This window comes from Suncus etruscus, chromosome 1 (assembly GCF_024139225.1).
Source record: "Suncus etruscus isolate mSunEtr1 chromosome 1, mSunEtr1.pri.cur, whole genome shotgun sequence".
Classification (NCBI taxonomy): Eukaryota; Metazoa; Chordata; class Mammalia; order Eulipotyphla; family Soricidae; genus Suncus; species Suncus etruscus.
In genome coordinates this window covers 159,329,088-159,344,338 of record NC_064848.1, presented here as the reverse complement: position 1 = coordinate 159,344,338, position 15,251 = coordinate 159,329,088, and the positions used below count along the sequence as shown (strand labels likewise).

The 15,251-nt window shown below is 48.4% G+C and overlaps 1 protein-coding gene across 1 annotated transcript in view; it reads right to left on the bottom strand.

Annotated features, from left to right (window-relative positions):
- The window catches only part of SLC43A2 (solute carrier family 43 member 2), a 57,779-nt gene that overhangs the window by 10,744 nt on the left and 31,784 nt on the right, over positions 1–15,251 (bottom strand). The window contains exons 5-10 of the mRNA XM_049782653.1: positions 8,615–8,707; positions 6,844–6,977; positions 6,548–6,750; positions 6,199–6,345; positions 1,306–1,317; positions 457–595 (exon numbers count right to left, since the gene is read on the bottom strand). Coding sequence (XP_049638610.1) covers positions 457–595; positions 1,306–1,317; positions 6,199–6,345; positions 6,548–6,750; positions 6,844–6,977; positions 8,615–8,707 — 728 coding nt within the window. The remainder of the gene's footprint in view (positions 1–456; positions 596–1,305; positions 1,318–6,198; positions 6,346–6,547; positions 6,751–6,843; positions 6,978–8,614; positions 8,708–15,251) is intronic.

The window sequence follows — 15,251 nt, the reverse complement described above, 5'->3', positions numbered from 1 at the left end:
GGGGCCATACCTGGCGGTGCTCAGCGGTTATTCCTGGCTGGCTCAGGGGGACCATATGGATGGCAGGGATCGAACCTAGGTCTGTCCCGGGTCACTGCAAGTAAGGCAAAAGCCCTACTGCTGTGCTATCTCTCCAGCCCCCCAATCCCACTGTCTTTAAAGTTGAACCCACACTTGGGAGTGTTAGACCATGGTAGGGCATTTGCCCTGCATGTGGCCATCCTGGGTTCAATCTACGGTATCCCATATGGCTCCCCAAGCACCAATTGGAGTGATTCCTGAGTGCAGGGCCAGGAATAAGCCCTGAAATAAGACCAGAAATAAGCCCCGAGGGTATGGCCTCCTCCCCTAAATCAATAAAAAATAAAGTTGAATCTACCCACCCAATCCCTGCCTGACTTCTCACTCTAGGGATGTATTTCCTAAAGAACTGGTATTCAGTCCCTGGCTACGCACTGGTTAGTGTCTTTCTCTTCAGGCTCTTCAGAGCCATCTTCACACTCTTTCATTCTCCAGTCCATGATGTAACCGATGATTGGAGCTGTAAGCAGGCAGAGCAGCTGGAGCACGCCGAAGATGGATGTGTAGAGCCCAACTGGGGAGGGAGACAGTGTGATAGGTGGGCATGAGGCTGAATTTAAGACCCTACAGGCTTTTCTGAGTCTTTTCCAAACCTCTCTGTCTCTTGACTCTTTGTGGGTAGCAAAGGGGTATAGTAACCCGAATCCATGAAATTAAATAAAAGGCAGGACAAGGGACAGTCCCTCATTCTCCAAATCCCTTTCTTGTTGCTTTTTTTTTTTTTTTTGGGTTACTCCTGGCTCTACGCTCAGAAATCGCTCCTGCTAGGTTCAGGGGACCATATGGGATGCCGGGATTCGAACCACTGTCCTTCTGCATGAAAGGCAAACGCCTTACCTTCATGCTATCTCTCTGCCCCCCCCCCCTTTTCTTTTTTTTAAAGCCCTTTTGCCACAATGACCTTGCCCAGAAGATCCAGAAGTTTAGGATGGAGGAAAGCTCAGTGCCTGTGTTGGGCTTTGGGTACAATGGGCCATCAGAATCTGCTTCTGAAAATAGATCCACAAGTCCCTGCTCCAAGGGATGCTGACGTAACGATCCCATCTTCAAAGAGCCAGAAATTATGAAGGGGTTTTTCAGGAAAAGAGAAGCTGCAAGCTGACCACCCCACCCTGCCTGCAGTGGGGAGGAATGTGTAGTGTTCAGGGCATGGTGCTACTTGGAGAAGCAGAGTAGGGCTGGGGGATGTGTTGCAGCATTCCCAGACAATTTATCCCAGCTTACCGGTAGCCATCACTGCATCCTGAGAACCTAGTGAGAAAGTGGAGAGGAGAAAAGTTAGCAAGAAGGAAAAGAGTGTCAGAGCCAGGGTGTGGAGCAGGGTAGCTCTGGGCCTAGCGCATGTGCCCATTTCTACCAGGACCAACTCAGAATGCCTGGCCCATGGGGACACTGAGCTCCAGGCTTCCGGAGCGGAGGTCTGTGTGTGTCTGCTCTCCTTTTCCTGTCTGCTGGGGCCTTGTCCCAGGCAGACTAGTGAATCAGACCTGCCTATGGGCTGGGGACTGTGACAGGAAAGTGGTGAGGGTACAGAGAATCCTGCAAAACCAGAATGTGCAAATGAGAGTGCACGTGAAAATAAGAGTGTGGGGGTAGGGCCAGAAAGACAGTACAATGGGTAGGGCAATGAGGTTCCATTCTAGCAACATATATGTTTCCCTGTACCCCAAGAGTGATCCCTGGGCCCGGAGAGATAGCACAGCGGCATTTGCCTTGCAAGCAGCCGATCCAGGACCAAAGGTGGTTGGTTTGAATCCCGGTGTCCCATATGGTCCCCTGTGCCTGCCAGGAGCTATTTCTGAGCAGACAGCCAGAGTAACCCCTGAGCACCTCTGGGTGTGACCCAAAAAAACCAAAAAGGGGCCGGGCGGTGGCGCTAAAGGTAAGGTGCCTGCCTTGCCTGCGCTACCTTGGACAGACCGTGGTTCGATCCCCGGTGTCCCATATGGTCCCCCAAGCCAGGAGCAACTTCTGAGCACATAGCCAGGAGTAACCCCTGAGCGTCACCGGGTGTGGCCCAAAAACAAACAAAAAAAAAAAAACAAAAAAACCAAAAAAAGGGGCCGGAGAGATAGCATGGAGGTAAGGCGTTTGCCTTTCATGCAGGAGGTCATCGGTTCGAATCCCGGCGCCCCATATGGTCCCCTGTGCCTGCCAGGAGCAATTTCTGAGCCTGGAGCCAGGAATAACCCCTGAGCACTGCCGGGTGTGACCCAAAAAAACCAAAAAAAAAAAAAAAAAAAAAAAAAAAGAAGAAAAAAAGAAAAAAAAGAGTGATCTCTAAGTGCAGATCCCTAAGTGCAAGCATTGTTGAGTGTGGCCCAAAAACAAAAACCAAAAACAGAGTGTGACAGTATGTGAAAGTGAGTGTGAGTCTATATATGAGCATGTGTGTTTGTGTATTAGTAAAAGACTATGTGTGTTCCTTTCCAGAAACACTGTCTCTTTCTGCCTTTTCTTCTCTTTTCTTTTCTTTTCTTTTCTCTTCTTTTCTTTGGTTACTGCATCACAACAAGTGTGCTCAGGGCTTATGCCTAGCTCTGCAGTCAGGAATCACTCCAGACAGTGCTTAAGAAACAATAAGGGGGCCCGGAGAGATAGCACAGTGGTGTTTGCCTTGCAAGCAGCCAATCCAGGACTAAAGGTGGTTGGTTCGAATCCTGGTGTCCCATATGGTCCCCCGTGCCTGCCAGGAGCTATTTCTGAGCAGACAGCCAGGAGTAACCCCTGAGCATCGCTGGGTGTGGCCCAAAAAACAAAACAAAACAAAAAAAAGAAACAATAAGGGATGCTGGGGGATTGAACTTGGGTCTTGAATTTGGGGTACGGCATGCAAGGCAAGCACCTTACTCACTTGTACTTTTTTGTTTGTCACACCCGGCAGCCCTGAGAGGTTACTCCTGGCTCTACAACTCAGAAATTACTCCTGGCAGGCTCAGGGGACCATATGGGATGCCAAGATTCGAACCACTGTCCTTCTGCATGCAAGGCAAATGCCTTACCCTCCATGCTATCTCTCTAGCCCCCTCCTCACTTGTACTATCTGGCCAGTCCTGCTTCTTTTTCTCCCCTATTTGATTTTTGGGTTACACCGGTGGCGCTCAAAACTTAACTCTTCAGGGGTACAGAGATAGAACCGGTAGGGTGTTTGCCTTGGTCCCAGGACAATGGTGGTTCAAATCTGGCATCCCATATAGTTCCCTGTGCCAGTCAGGAGCGATTTCTAAGCAGAAAGCCAGGAGTAACCCCTGAGCACCGCCAGGTGTGGCCCAACCCCCCCCCCAAAAAAACAAAAACAAAAACAAAAACAAAAACCTGGGGCTGGAGCAGTGGTGCAAGCAGTAGGAAGATTGCCTTGCACGCGCTAACCTACAATGAACTGTAGTTCAACCCCTTGGCGTCCCATATGGTTGTCCAAGCCAGGAGCGATTTCTGAGCACATAGCCAGGAGTAATCCCTGAGTGTCACTGGATGTGGACTAAAAACAAAAACAAAACAAAACAAAAAACAACAACTAAAAAAACCAAACCTTAACTCTTGGCTGGTTTAAGGGACCTTATGAGGTGCCAGCAATTGAACCATTTTGGCTGCAAGAAAGGCAAACTCCTTACTAGTTATACTATCTCTCTGGTTCTCTGCCTGGAGAAGACACCAATTATGTCCCCCAAACCCCATTCCTCAAACTAGTCAGCATCTGTGTCACAGCTGAGCCTGCCCACTGGACAGAGCCAGGGCTATGGTGCTGGTACAACTATGCAGGATGGTGAAAACCAATATCCTGTCTCAATGTCCACACTGAAGCTCCTGAGCCAAATTCCTCTTTCTTGAAAAAGACTATGAATGTGGAAAACAGTCATAAAAATTACTCTTAGATAGTAAGATTTTTTAGGAGAACTTGAGTCAAGTTCAGGATTCAGCAATAGTAAATAACGCCTCCAGAGGTCAGCAACCCCCTTGAGAGGTTTGCTGCACATGTTACCTCTTCTCTGATAGTTTTTCCTTTTTAGGGGAGGGACACATCCAGTGGTACTCAGGGATCACTTCTGGCGGGGCTGGGAACCATATGGGGATCCAGGGATCAAAGCCAGGTAAGATATGTACAAGCCAAGCACTGAACCTACTGTACTATCTCTCTGATCCAGATTTTTTTTTTCCCTTTTCTTAAAAAACAAAGGGCTTAGAGATGGGGAGAGAGACACACCTGGCAATGCTCAGGGGCTACTCCTGGCTCTGGGAATTGAACCTGGGAATTATACATGTAAAGCATATGCTCAGTTGAGCAATCTCCCTAAGATGTCTTTCCTATTTTAGACTCTCATGGCTATATGCAGTGGACCATGTGGCTACTCTTAGTGACTTGTAGGTAACTGAGGCAGATGGTTCAAAACTAGGACCTGAGGATGAAGTACTGCTCAGGCCAAGAACCACCCGGGACCGATCAAGGGCCATCAAGGTCACATCTGACTGCCCCTTAGGGCTATGCAGTTTAGAGACTGGGATCTTATGCATGCAAAGCATATGCCCCATGCTATTTCTCCAGCTCTAGGAGTTAAGATTTAATATTGCAGCACATGAGAGAAACTTTCTGGGGCTGGAGCGGTGATGCAAGCGGTTAGGTATCTGCCTTGCCATCACTAGCCTAGGACGAACTGTGGTTCGATCCCCCGGCATCCCATATGATCCCCCAAGCCAGGAGTAATTTCTGAGTGTATAGCCAGGAGTAACCTGAGTGTCACCGGGTGTGGCTGAAAAACCAAAAAAAAAATTAATAATAATAATAATAATAATAATAATAAATGAGAAGCTTTCTGCAATATTTGTTCTTTGGGCCACATTAGCAGTTCAGTGCTCAGGCTTTACTCTGGGCCACTCAGGGAACTATAGGGGTGCTGCGGATCTATCCTTGGTCAGTATATGCAAGGAAAGTGCCCTACCTGTTGTACTATCTCTCTAGCCACTAAAGAAAAACTGTTCTAAAAGGCTTTCCATAGCAGGAATATGAGGTTGCATGAAGGTTCCTCAAGGGGCAGGGCTTTTACTTTGTCAGAGGTCACTCAGCATTTTGCAAGACTGCATATGTTGTTTCATTAGCGGGTACCCATGGCACCGTGGAACCTGTGCTGTCGACTTCCTTTGGTTGGGTGCAGTCCCTTTCTTCTTGTTCCCTTTAAAAATTAGCTTTGATTTCTCACAATACCCTGGTGCCAGTATCAATCCCAAGGGAAAAACAAGCTGACACGAAAGCAGGACACCAGGGAGTCTGCCAATAAAAGGGGATTTACCGAAAGTGTTTGTTCCAAGTGTGGATGACTAAAGCTGACTCAGCTCAAGCCCTGAGGAAGTACTGACTTTCTTTGTTAAACCAAAACCTTTTTATCAGCTGAAGACCTTCTGTGCTGTTCTAGTAGAAAGGCATGTGAGTTTATCAGTGCTGTTTACCCACAGCCTAGACCCCCGGGGGGGCGGGGGAGCAGGAGGAAGCCTCAGTCTTTTTTTTTTTTTCTTTTGGTTTTTGGGTCAACCCGGCAGCGCTTGGGTTACTCCTGGCTCCAAGCTCGGGGGACCATATGGGGTGCCAGGATTCGAACCAATGACCTACTGCATGAAAGACAAATGCCTTACCTCCATGCTATCTCTCCGGTCCCTGGAAATCTCAGTCTTGGCCCCATCCCGGTTCTATACCAGAGTCTCCAGTTGGGATGTCCTGCCTGCCCCAGGACCCTGTCACTCCTTGTGCCAACCTGCGGCTTTCCTGAAAATGCTCATGTGGGGTTCTCGAAGTCATCATTCAACAAGCTCTCAGGTGGAGCATGTTCTGGGCAGTGTTGCTAACCTACACTGTCAGCCTGCCAGCTGTCCCCCCAGGCAAGGAAAAAATAGGCACCCACACCCCAGTTGCAGTCATTTGTGTCCTCACCTCCACTGAGAACTAATAGCGGAGGCCAGAAAAACTCCATCAGGCCTGGCTGTGAGGAAATGGCTCCAAACCACAACTGCTGACTGAGCTTTGCCCATTTCACAGCCTCTTTCCAGTCAACAGCCACAAGCCAGTGACTGCCGCTACTGGGGGATGCTCTTCTGTGGGAGCGGCACCACCCAGGCCCAGGGCTCACTTACCTACATCTTGGTCGTCGCTGACCAGGAACTTGAGGATGTTGTTCATGGCACCCATGTAGAAGATGAGCCGCAGCTGTGTGACGCACATGGTGACCAGGCTGAGCAGCAGGATGGGGCTGAACACACTGTGCATAAACGAGGGGGCCGCTGCAGGGAGGAGGCAGGAGGCCAGGGCTGCTCAGCTCAGAGAGAAGTGGAAGACCTGCCCCATATGTACCCACCCTCTGGGCACCAGGGGCCTGGGAGTAGGAGCCCCATCTGCCCACCAGATCCCTGCATGTTGGGGTGAGCATGGGTCACAGCAGGGGTGGCAGTGTGGTGCTGGGTCTGTTGGCTGCATGGCAAGTACCTGCAGCATCGGGCTGGCACTTCACCTCCAGGTCAACAGTGGATAGGCACAGCTTGTGGCCATCCTGCAGTGATGCCTGCTCCTTGGTGCCTCTCATGGAGCTGCCCACACTCAGGCGACGCCCCACTGTGGTCACCTGCTTATAGAACTGCTTCCCGGTGATCTTGTGGTCAAAGCCCAGCCAGCTGAACTTGATCTTCACCCTGGAGGCCATGGTGAGGGGATGTGTGTGGCTGTGAGCAGCTGCCCAGCAGCTGGCCAGGAGGGTCTTGGGGGTTGGGAACACGCGCACTTACGTGTAGTCCATGTCTTCTGGCCCTGGAAAGGGTTCCAGGGGCCAGTTAAAGAAGCAGTTGAAGAAAACCAGTCCAGAGCAGCTGGCCCAGACCACAAGGATGATGATGAAGGAGACACCAAAGTCATAGATGACCTATCAGGGGCAATGTAGGGGGGGGCAGAGTTGGCAGTAGGCCAACTCAGGACTTATCTGTGATAGAGACAGCTACCAGTCTGGGGCCCACCAGCTCACCAGAGGTGAGGGCACTTGTTGAAGTGCCCGCTAACTCTCAGTGATGCCTGCAGCCTGAACCATGTATCACTTTTTTGGAAAGGCCCATCCCTATTACCATGCTGGCTCTTGGGGGCAGTCCCACCACATCTCTCACTCAACCCCCTTCCTCAACCACTAAAATCTTGCTCTTAGGAATAGAAACTTCTCAGCCCTATTCATTCATTTCCTTCTACACCTTAAAGAGCACATAGGCAGAGTCAATGGATCTGATGCTAGCCTTGCATATGGACAACCTGGGTTTGATCCCCAGCATCTATCTCATACCCCGAGCCTGCTCGGAGTAATTCCTGAGTGTAGAGCCAGGAGTAAGCCCTGAGCAAAACTAGGTGTGGGTGTGTATCCAACTTCCCCACCAAAGTAAAGTGACTAAGCAAGGTGTAGCTGTTACTGTCACTCTATTTTGATTTCTTTTGTTTCTGAAGCATACCCGGCAGTGATCAGATTACTTCTGGCTCTGTGTTCAGGAATTATTTCTGCAGTACTTGGTGAACTATATGGGGCACCAGGGATTGAACCCAGGTCAGATATATGCAAGACAAGCACCTTACCAACTGTACTATCTCTCCAGATCCTGTTTTAATTTATTTTAGGACTGCATCCAGTTGTGCCCAGAGCTTACTCCTGGCAATGCACTAAGGGATCACTCTTAGCAATGCTCCAGGGACTATATGTGGTGCTGGAACTTGAACCTGGGTCAACATGTGCAAGGCAAGAGCCTCACCTATAGTCCCAGCCCTTGCTGTTTATTTCTAGCATGAGCTCAGCACTGGCAGACAGTGGCTCAGCAACCCAGGAAGAACATGCTCCAACAAGGACAAGCAGTAGAGGAACTCCTGGCCTCTCACAGTCGGGGGGTAGGAGATTGGGCCCTGGATGCCCCAAGCACCTCACAGTGCCTGTCCACCTTGAGGATTTCCCCATGGAACTCAGAAAAGGGGGCTTGGGGTTTGGAGCTGGAGCCAGAGGAGCGAGTAGCCCCTCCAGCAAGCCTGGCAGCAGCAGCAGCAGCAGGAATAGGAGTGGGAACTTTGAGTGTTTGCGTCAACCTGACCCTAAGTGACTTCCATGTGCTGTGAATCCTGTCTGGGAGGGAAACAGCTGAACTAACTTGGCTATGAACAGCATTTTAGCTAATGGGTAGAAACAGCCCAACAATAGAGCTTACGAGGGGAGCCAGGAATTTCACTCAGGACCTGAGCAAACCCACCTCCCCTCCTTTCTCACCATCAGCCTCAAAAACAGGCTTTTGTGGTATTACCCTTCAGAAACCTTCAGAAACCTGCTCGAATTTTCCACCCTTCATGGCCCAGTGGTTTGCTTTTCTTATTACTCTGGGGCCAGGTGCATCCTCCCAGGTGTGGGAGGCTGGGAGGGGCCCAGCTCAAAGCCCACAAAGACTTCCCACTTCAGAGAAGGTTAAAGGAGCCTTTTGGAGAGGCCTCTGTTCAGACACCAAAGCAAATAAACAAGCTGAAAACTGTCAACCCCACCCTCACCTTGATTCCTGGGAAGGTGACAGCAGAGGAGGCATAGGATCCAATCATCAAGGCAATAAACGTGGAGCGAAGGTCGCCAAACATATTGGGCAGCTGGAAGACAAGAAGCAAGGAGCTGAGCACTGACAAAGGAAGAGAGAGAGGCAAGAACTGGTCTGGTGCCAAGTACTGCTAATGGAAAGATTTTCCTTCCTGGACCAAGTTTGAGAAGGGCAGAGGAAGAGTAACAAAGAAATGCACTCCAGTTATTAAGATATGCATGCTGGGCCTCCTGAACAGCTCGTAGGCTAGCAGTGTTCCCATGTTGGCAGAATTCCTCTGAGATGCCCCCAGAGAAAAACTGGGAGCCCCAGACTTTCCTCAAAGGGAGCTAGTCTATTAAAAAGAAGAGTCTATTTGGGGATGAGGGTGTTGCTTTATAAATAAAAATAACAGCATATATAAAAGACCAGATGCCAGTTAAAGCTGCTTTTGGTTCTGAGAGGCTTTGAGAAGGTGCCTGAACACTACGGTTCCCTCAGCTTCTGTTTCTGAAGGTCAAAGTCCAAGAAAGGTTTTCCTGGATTAGAGTGATAGCACAGTGGGTAGGGTTTTGCCTTGCACACGGAAGGCCTGGTTTCCAATCGCTGTCATCCCATACGTCCCCTGAGCCCAACAGGACTGATTTCTTAGTACAGAACCAGGAGTAAGCCCTGAGCACCATGGGACTTATTTAAAAAGGCAAAAAACAAACAAAACTAAAAACAAAACTCCAAGAGAAGATTTTTCCCTCCCACTGAGTATGACCCCAGCAATCAGCACCTGTGAAGACTAATGGCAATGGCGAGACAGGCACTCTTTCTTCCTAGAGGCCACCCTGCTGTCCTACATTGGCTCATTCTGGGTCCAGTAAACAAGACCTTGGTTTAAAATCCAAACAGATCCAAAACAGAGAACTTTCTCTGTGGGTTGGCCACAGAGAGGCTTCTCCTGCATATGCATAATGCCAAGAAATCAAGGACTGCTTCTGAGAGAGCCCTGCCCACGCGTTCCTGTGTCTGCCTCAGCAAGGGTCTCCCTCACTCTCCTTCAAACACATGCTGGGCCAGGAAGTGGGCTCAGTGGCTAAAGCACTTACCTTGAAAGCCCAAGACCATGAGTTCACTCTCCAGTACTACCACATGGGCTATACACAGTCCTAGCAGCTCTACTGTATCTGATCCCCAGGACCACAAGTGATTTCCAGCCACACCACAGACAGAAGCATGATGCCCAGCAAACACCACAGCCAGACGATGTGTGAGCATCTGAGCTAAAGGGTAAGGTTGCATGTGGCCAACTGAGGTTTGATGCCCAGCACCGTGTGGTCCCCACATCACTGGGGATAGCTCTGGATGTCCTCAGCTACTGCAGGCATGACCTGGGAAATCTCCAAGCACTTGAACTGAACCACTGGCCCAGTTGGCCAGCAATAGCAGGGAGGGGCCAGTAGGCCTCCTTAGCATTGTTTGGGGGGCACCCCAATAAAGAAAGAAGTGCAAATATGTGCTATAACATGAATAAACTTGAAAATTTGCTGAATCAAAGAAATCAGTCACAAAGACCACATATTGTATGAGTCCATTGTTATGAAAGTCCAGAATAGGCAGTTCCAGTTAGAAAATAAGATTCATGGTTGCCTAAGGCTGGGAAAGAGGAAGCTAGAAATAAACTGGGAAGAAGAGTCAGTTGGGCCAGGGCAGTGCTTCTCAATTATTTTCTGTCATGCCCCCCTACGAAGAAGAAAACATTTTTCACGCCCACTGCATGACTCTAAATAGTATCTTTATTAAAGAAAAAAACTTTAACCTGCAAAACAAAAATATATAAAATAATTTGAGCTGATTTTTTTTTTTTTTTTTTTGGTTTTGGGCCACACCTGGTGATGCTCAGGGGTTACTCCTGGCTATTTGCTCAGAAATAGCTCCTGGCAGGCCGGGATTCGAACCAACCACCTTAGGTCCTGGGTTGGCTGCTTGCAAGGCAAACGACCCTGTGCTATCTCTCCAGCCCCTTGAGCTGATTATTTAATCAGAGGTGGTGATGTCTGGATTAATGGTTACAATGAGCATGTTTTGCAATGCATAGCTTTTCGAAGTGGTGGTTTGAAGCAGGACACAGCAACTCTCAGCTCCAGAGACATAAACACGGAGCTTAGCTTGTTATGACAGTGTTTGCGAAGGTCAAACACGCCCCACTTTACCACTTTACGGAGCCTCTCACCCCCCCTGGGGGGCATGTCCCATTATTTGAGAACCACTGGGCCAGGGTTTCTTTTTGAGGTGATCTAACTGATTCTGGGGCTGACGGTACTCTTGTGAACATACTAAAAATCACTGAATAGCTATGGTAAATAAATTGTATGGCTCACATAGCATGTCTCACTATCATCCTTAAAACACACACACACACACACACACACACAGGGCTGGAGCAATAGCACAGTGGTAAAGCGTTTGCCTTACACGCTGCCAACGAAGGACTGACCCCGGTTCAAATCCCAGCATCCCATATGGTCTCCCAAGCCTGCCAGGAGCGACTTCTGAGCACAGAGCCAGGAGTAACCCCTTAGCGATGCAGCGTGTGACCCCCCAATATATATATATATAATGTGGGTGCTGGAGATAGTGCAATAAGCAGGGCAGTTGCTTTATACATGGCCAGCCAACCTGTGTTCAATCTCTGGCATTCCATATGGGCCCGAGCACTACTAGAAGCAGAATTACTAGAAGTGTTTCCTGAGTGCAAAGGCAGGAGTAACTTCTGAACATTGCCAGGTGCCTCCCCAACCCCCTAAAAAAAATACAAATATGAGCTCAAGAGATTATATGGCAGGTAGGGTGCTTGCCTTGCAACTCAGATTCATTTTTTGGCAGTCTGTATAGTCCCCAGAGCACTGCCAGGAGTAAGCACTGAGCAGAGTCAGGTGTAAGCCCTAAGCAAGTTGGGTGTGGTCCAAAAACCAAAAGAAAAAAAAAAAGCTTGCTCTAAGGGCCAGAGTCAGCTGGGTCAGCTGCATACAAGGCAAACAAATATTAGCTGTGCCATCACTGTGGCCCTGGTACTGTTGTTTAAGGCACAGGAGGCACACATGCTCCTTAGGCCTATGCATGGTACCCACATGCACATATCATAACCCCTTTTGAGATGTGCATTTTCCCACTTTCATGCTGAGTTATGTACTGGGGCTCTCTCCACCTTTGGAGAAGCCTGTGTTCTCTTAAGCATATTACTCTCCCTTTCTTATCCTCTCTCTCCCCTTTCTCAGAATTTCCAAATAAAACCTTTTTTCGGGGCCGGTGAGGTGGCGCTAGAGGTAAGGTGTCTGTCTTGCAAGCACTAGCCAAGGATCAGGACCAAGGTTCGATCCCCTGGCGTCCCACATGGTTCCCCAAGCCAGGGGCAATTTCTGAGCCTTAGCCAGGAGTAACCCCTGAGCATCAAATGGGTGTGGCCCAAAAAAACAAACAAACAAAAAAACCACAAAACCTTTTTTCACTTCAAAAACACACACACACACACACACACACAGAGGCACACACACAGGCACAGGAAACTAATCTAGAATGTATACCAAGAATTGTTTGCCTAAGCCATCTGTGGTTCTCCAAATAAGTTACTGATGAAAAATTCTGAGTACACAAACAGCTTTTCTGCCAACCCCACGAAAAGTGAACCCTCCATCCACTTAGGCTTCTCAGGAGGGTCTGAGGGGGTATCCGGAGTGTATGGAAATATCTCCCAGCAGGAGAGAGAGGAAATAGGATGTTGTTTGTGTGCTGGCATGCTATGGAGCACACAAAAGGCATCCAGACTTCCTCTTTGCACACCTGCTTCTCAGCTATGCTGTGGTGCACAGGACTTGCCTGGGATACTGAGCTCACATATTTGGGTTGCTCCAGCAGGCAGCCCTGTCCAGAGGCAATGTTGGGGCCTGATGTGCTCCAGGGAGAATGCAGAGATTAGTTCTGCTTGCATGAAAGCAGGGAACTGTTCCCACTAGGGAGGCCACTCCAGCCAGGGCAGGTAAAGGATGAAAGGGATCAAAGGGGCTTAGAAAAAAACAACTGGAAGAACAAGTAGAGACTAAGAGCCTGGGGTCCAAATGGGCACTCCGTGCAGTGTCAAGCCCAGGAAACACTTTTGTTACCACAGTTCTCTTTGTAGCACAGCAGGTTGAGAGGCTTCTCCACAACAGTAGTCAGCTCGCCTCTACCTAGATCTGAGATCTGGTGAGGTTCCCTTCTTATTCTGCTCAAAACTTCACAACTGTCTTCTAATCGAGGCTGTGTTTGGGGTGAGCAAGCAACGGCTAAGCTGGTATTAGTCCCCTCTCCAGCATCAGCTCAGCAGAAGCATGCCTGTGAGAAGAGCTGCAAGGGGAAGGAAGCGCTTAGCCCTTCTTGGCCAGCACCAGCCATGCCTCCCAGCAGCTCTCCTTGCTATTCTATTCCTCTACCCTAGAACATATCTTCCCAAGAAAGTTCTGATCCCCCAACAAGTTATTTTGGTCAGCAAGCCATTGTCTTGGGACAGTGGTTGGACTCTCAAGGACAGCCATACATTCAGCTTTTCCACCAAGGCTTACCTGTAGCATTAATTAATTAATTAATTAATTTATTGGGCCACACCTAGTGGTGTGCAGGGGTTACTCCTGGGTCTGCACTCAGGAATTACACTCCTAGTAGCCTCTGGGGCACTATATAAATTGCTGGGAATTAAACCTTTGATCGGCCTTGTCCAAGGCAAATGCCCTCCTCATTGTACTATGGCTTCAACCCCCACCTACTTGTATCTTGTTTTAAATTATGATTAATTGTCCTTGATTAGAAAAGCAACATAAGCCTACTGTAAAACATCTGAACAAAGGACACCTAAACAATTAAAACCCACATTGATTAGCCCTGTTAAAATTTTAATATAGTTTCCTTTAATCTTCTTCCTTAAAACAACTTTTTCCCCCATGGGGATGGGAGGGTTTGGGCCATACCCAGCTATACTCAGGGTTTACTCCTGACTCTGTACTCAGGGAGTACTTTACTCAGTCCTGGTAGTACTCAGGGAATCGTATGGCATGACAGAGTTGACTGCGGGAAAGGCAAGTACCTTATCTCTCTATCCCTCTAGCCTAACCTTCTACTGTCTTTTTTTCTCCTTGTACTTTTTTTTTTTTAATTTTTTTTTTATTTTTTTGGGGTTTTTTTGGGCCACACCCGGCGGTGCTCAGGGGTTACTCCTGGCTGTCTGCTCAGAAATAGCTCCTGGCAGGCACAGGGCACCATATGGGACACCAGGATTCGAACCAACTACCTTTGGTCCTGGATCGGCTGCTTGCAAGGCAAACGCCGCTGTGCTATCTCTCCGGGCCCTCTCTCCTTGTACTTTAAAGCCACTTAGTTGTACCTAAAAACTACTCCAGTGTCAAGTGATCAGGAGACAGGCTGTGCCAGGAATTAAACACAGTGCTCCACCATTAATTCACATCTTTAGTTGTAAATTTTTTACTTTTTTTTTTTTTTTTTGGTTTTTGGGCCACACCCGGTAACGCTCAGGGGTTACTCCTGGCTATGTGCTCAGAAGTTGCTCCTGGCTTGGGGGACCATATGGGACACCGGGGGATCGAACCGCGGTCCATCCAAAGGCTAGCGCACGCAAGGCAGGCACCTTACCTCTAGCGCCACCGCCCGGCCCCAAATTTTTTACTTTTTATCATAAAATTTTTGGTGCCAAGGATGTAGCTCAATAGTAGAACATTTGCCTTGCTTATGTGAGGGTCTGAGTTTGAGCCCCAACACTATAAAACTATAGAAGATGTCTATGAACAAAAAAATTTTTTTCTCCTAATATCATTAGGTATTCTTCAACATATTTCACAACAACTACCTAGTAATTCCCTATCTAAATGGTTTATAATTTAAGCAACTATTTCTAATGTTGGACCTGGGATTTTTCACATTTTCTTTTTTCTTCTCTTCTGATTTTTGGGCCACATTTGGTGATGCTCAGAAGTTACTACTGGCTATGCGCTCAGAAATCGCTCCTGGCTTGGGGAACGATATAGGACGCCGGGGATCAAACTGAGGTCCTTCCTGGGTCAGTCATGTGCAAGGCAAACGTCCCACCACTGTGCTATTGCTCCATCCCATGGTTCTTCACATTCTTAGCACAAATAGTATTTCAGTGAACAGTCTTCAAGATAATATAGCATCTGGCTATTGTTTCTGTAAGGTAAATTCTAAGAAGATAGTCATTAAGTAAAGGGCATCAGCATTTTAAGTGCTGCCATCCTCTTGCCAACTGCTTTCTAGAAAATTTAACTAGTTGATACTCCTGTCAGCAGCAAAGCTTGCATGCCTGTTTCACTGCAATGCCAACACCCTGTGTCCTGTTTATTTGGAAGTCTTGACACGTCACTGATTTTTTTCCCTTTTATTACTATTTTTTTTTTTTTTGGTTTTTGGGCCACACCCGGCAGTGCTCAGGGGTTATTCCTGGCTCCAGGCTCAGAAATTGCTCCTGGCAGGCACAGGGGACCATATGGGACGCCGGGATTCGAACCGATGACCTCCTGCATGAAAGGCAAACGCCTTACCTCCATGCTATCTCTCCGGCCCCTACT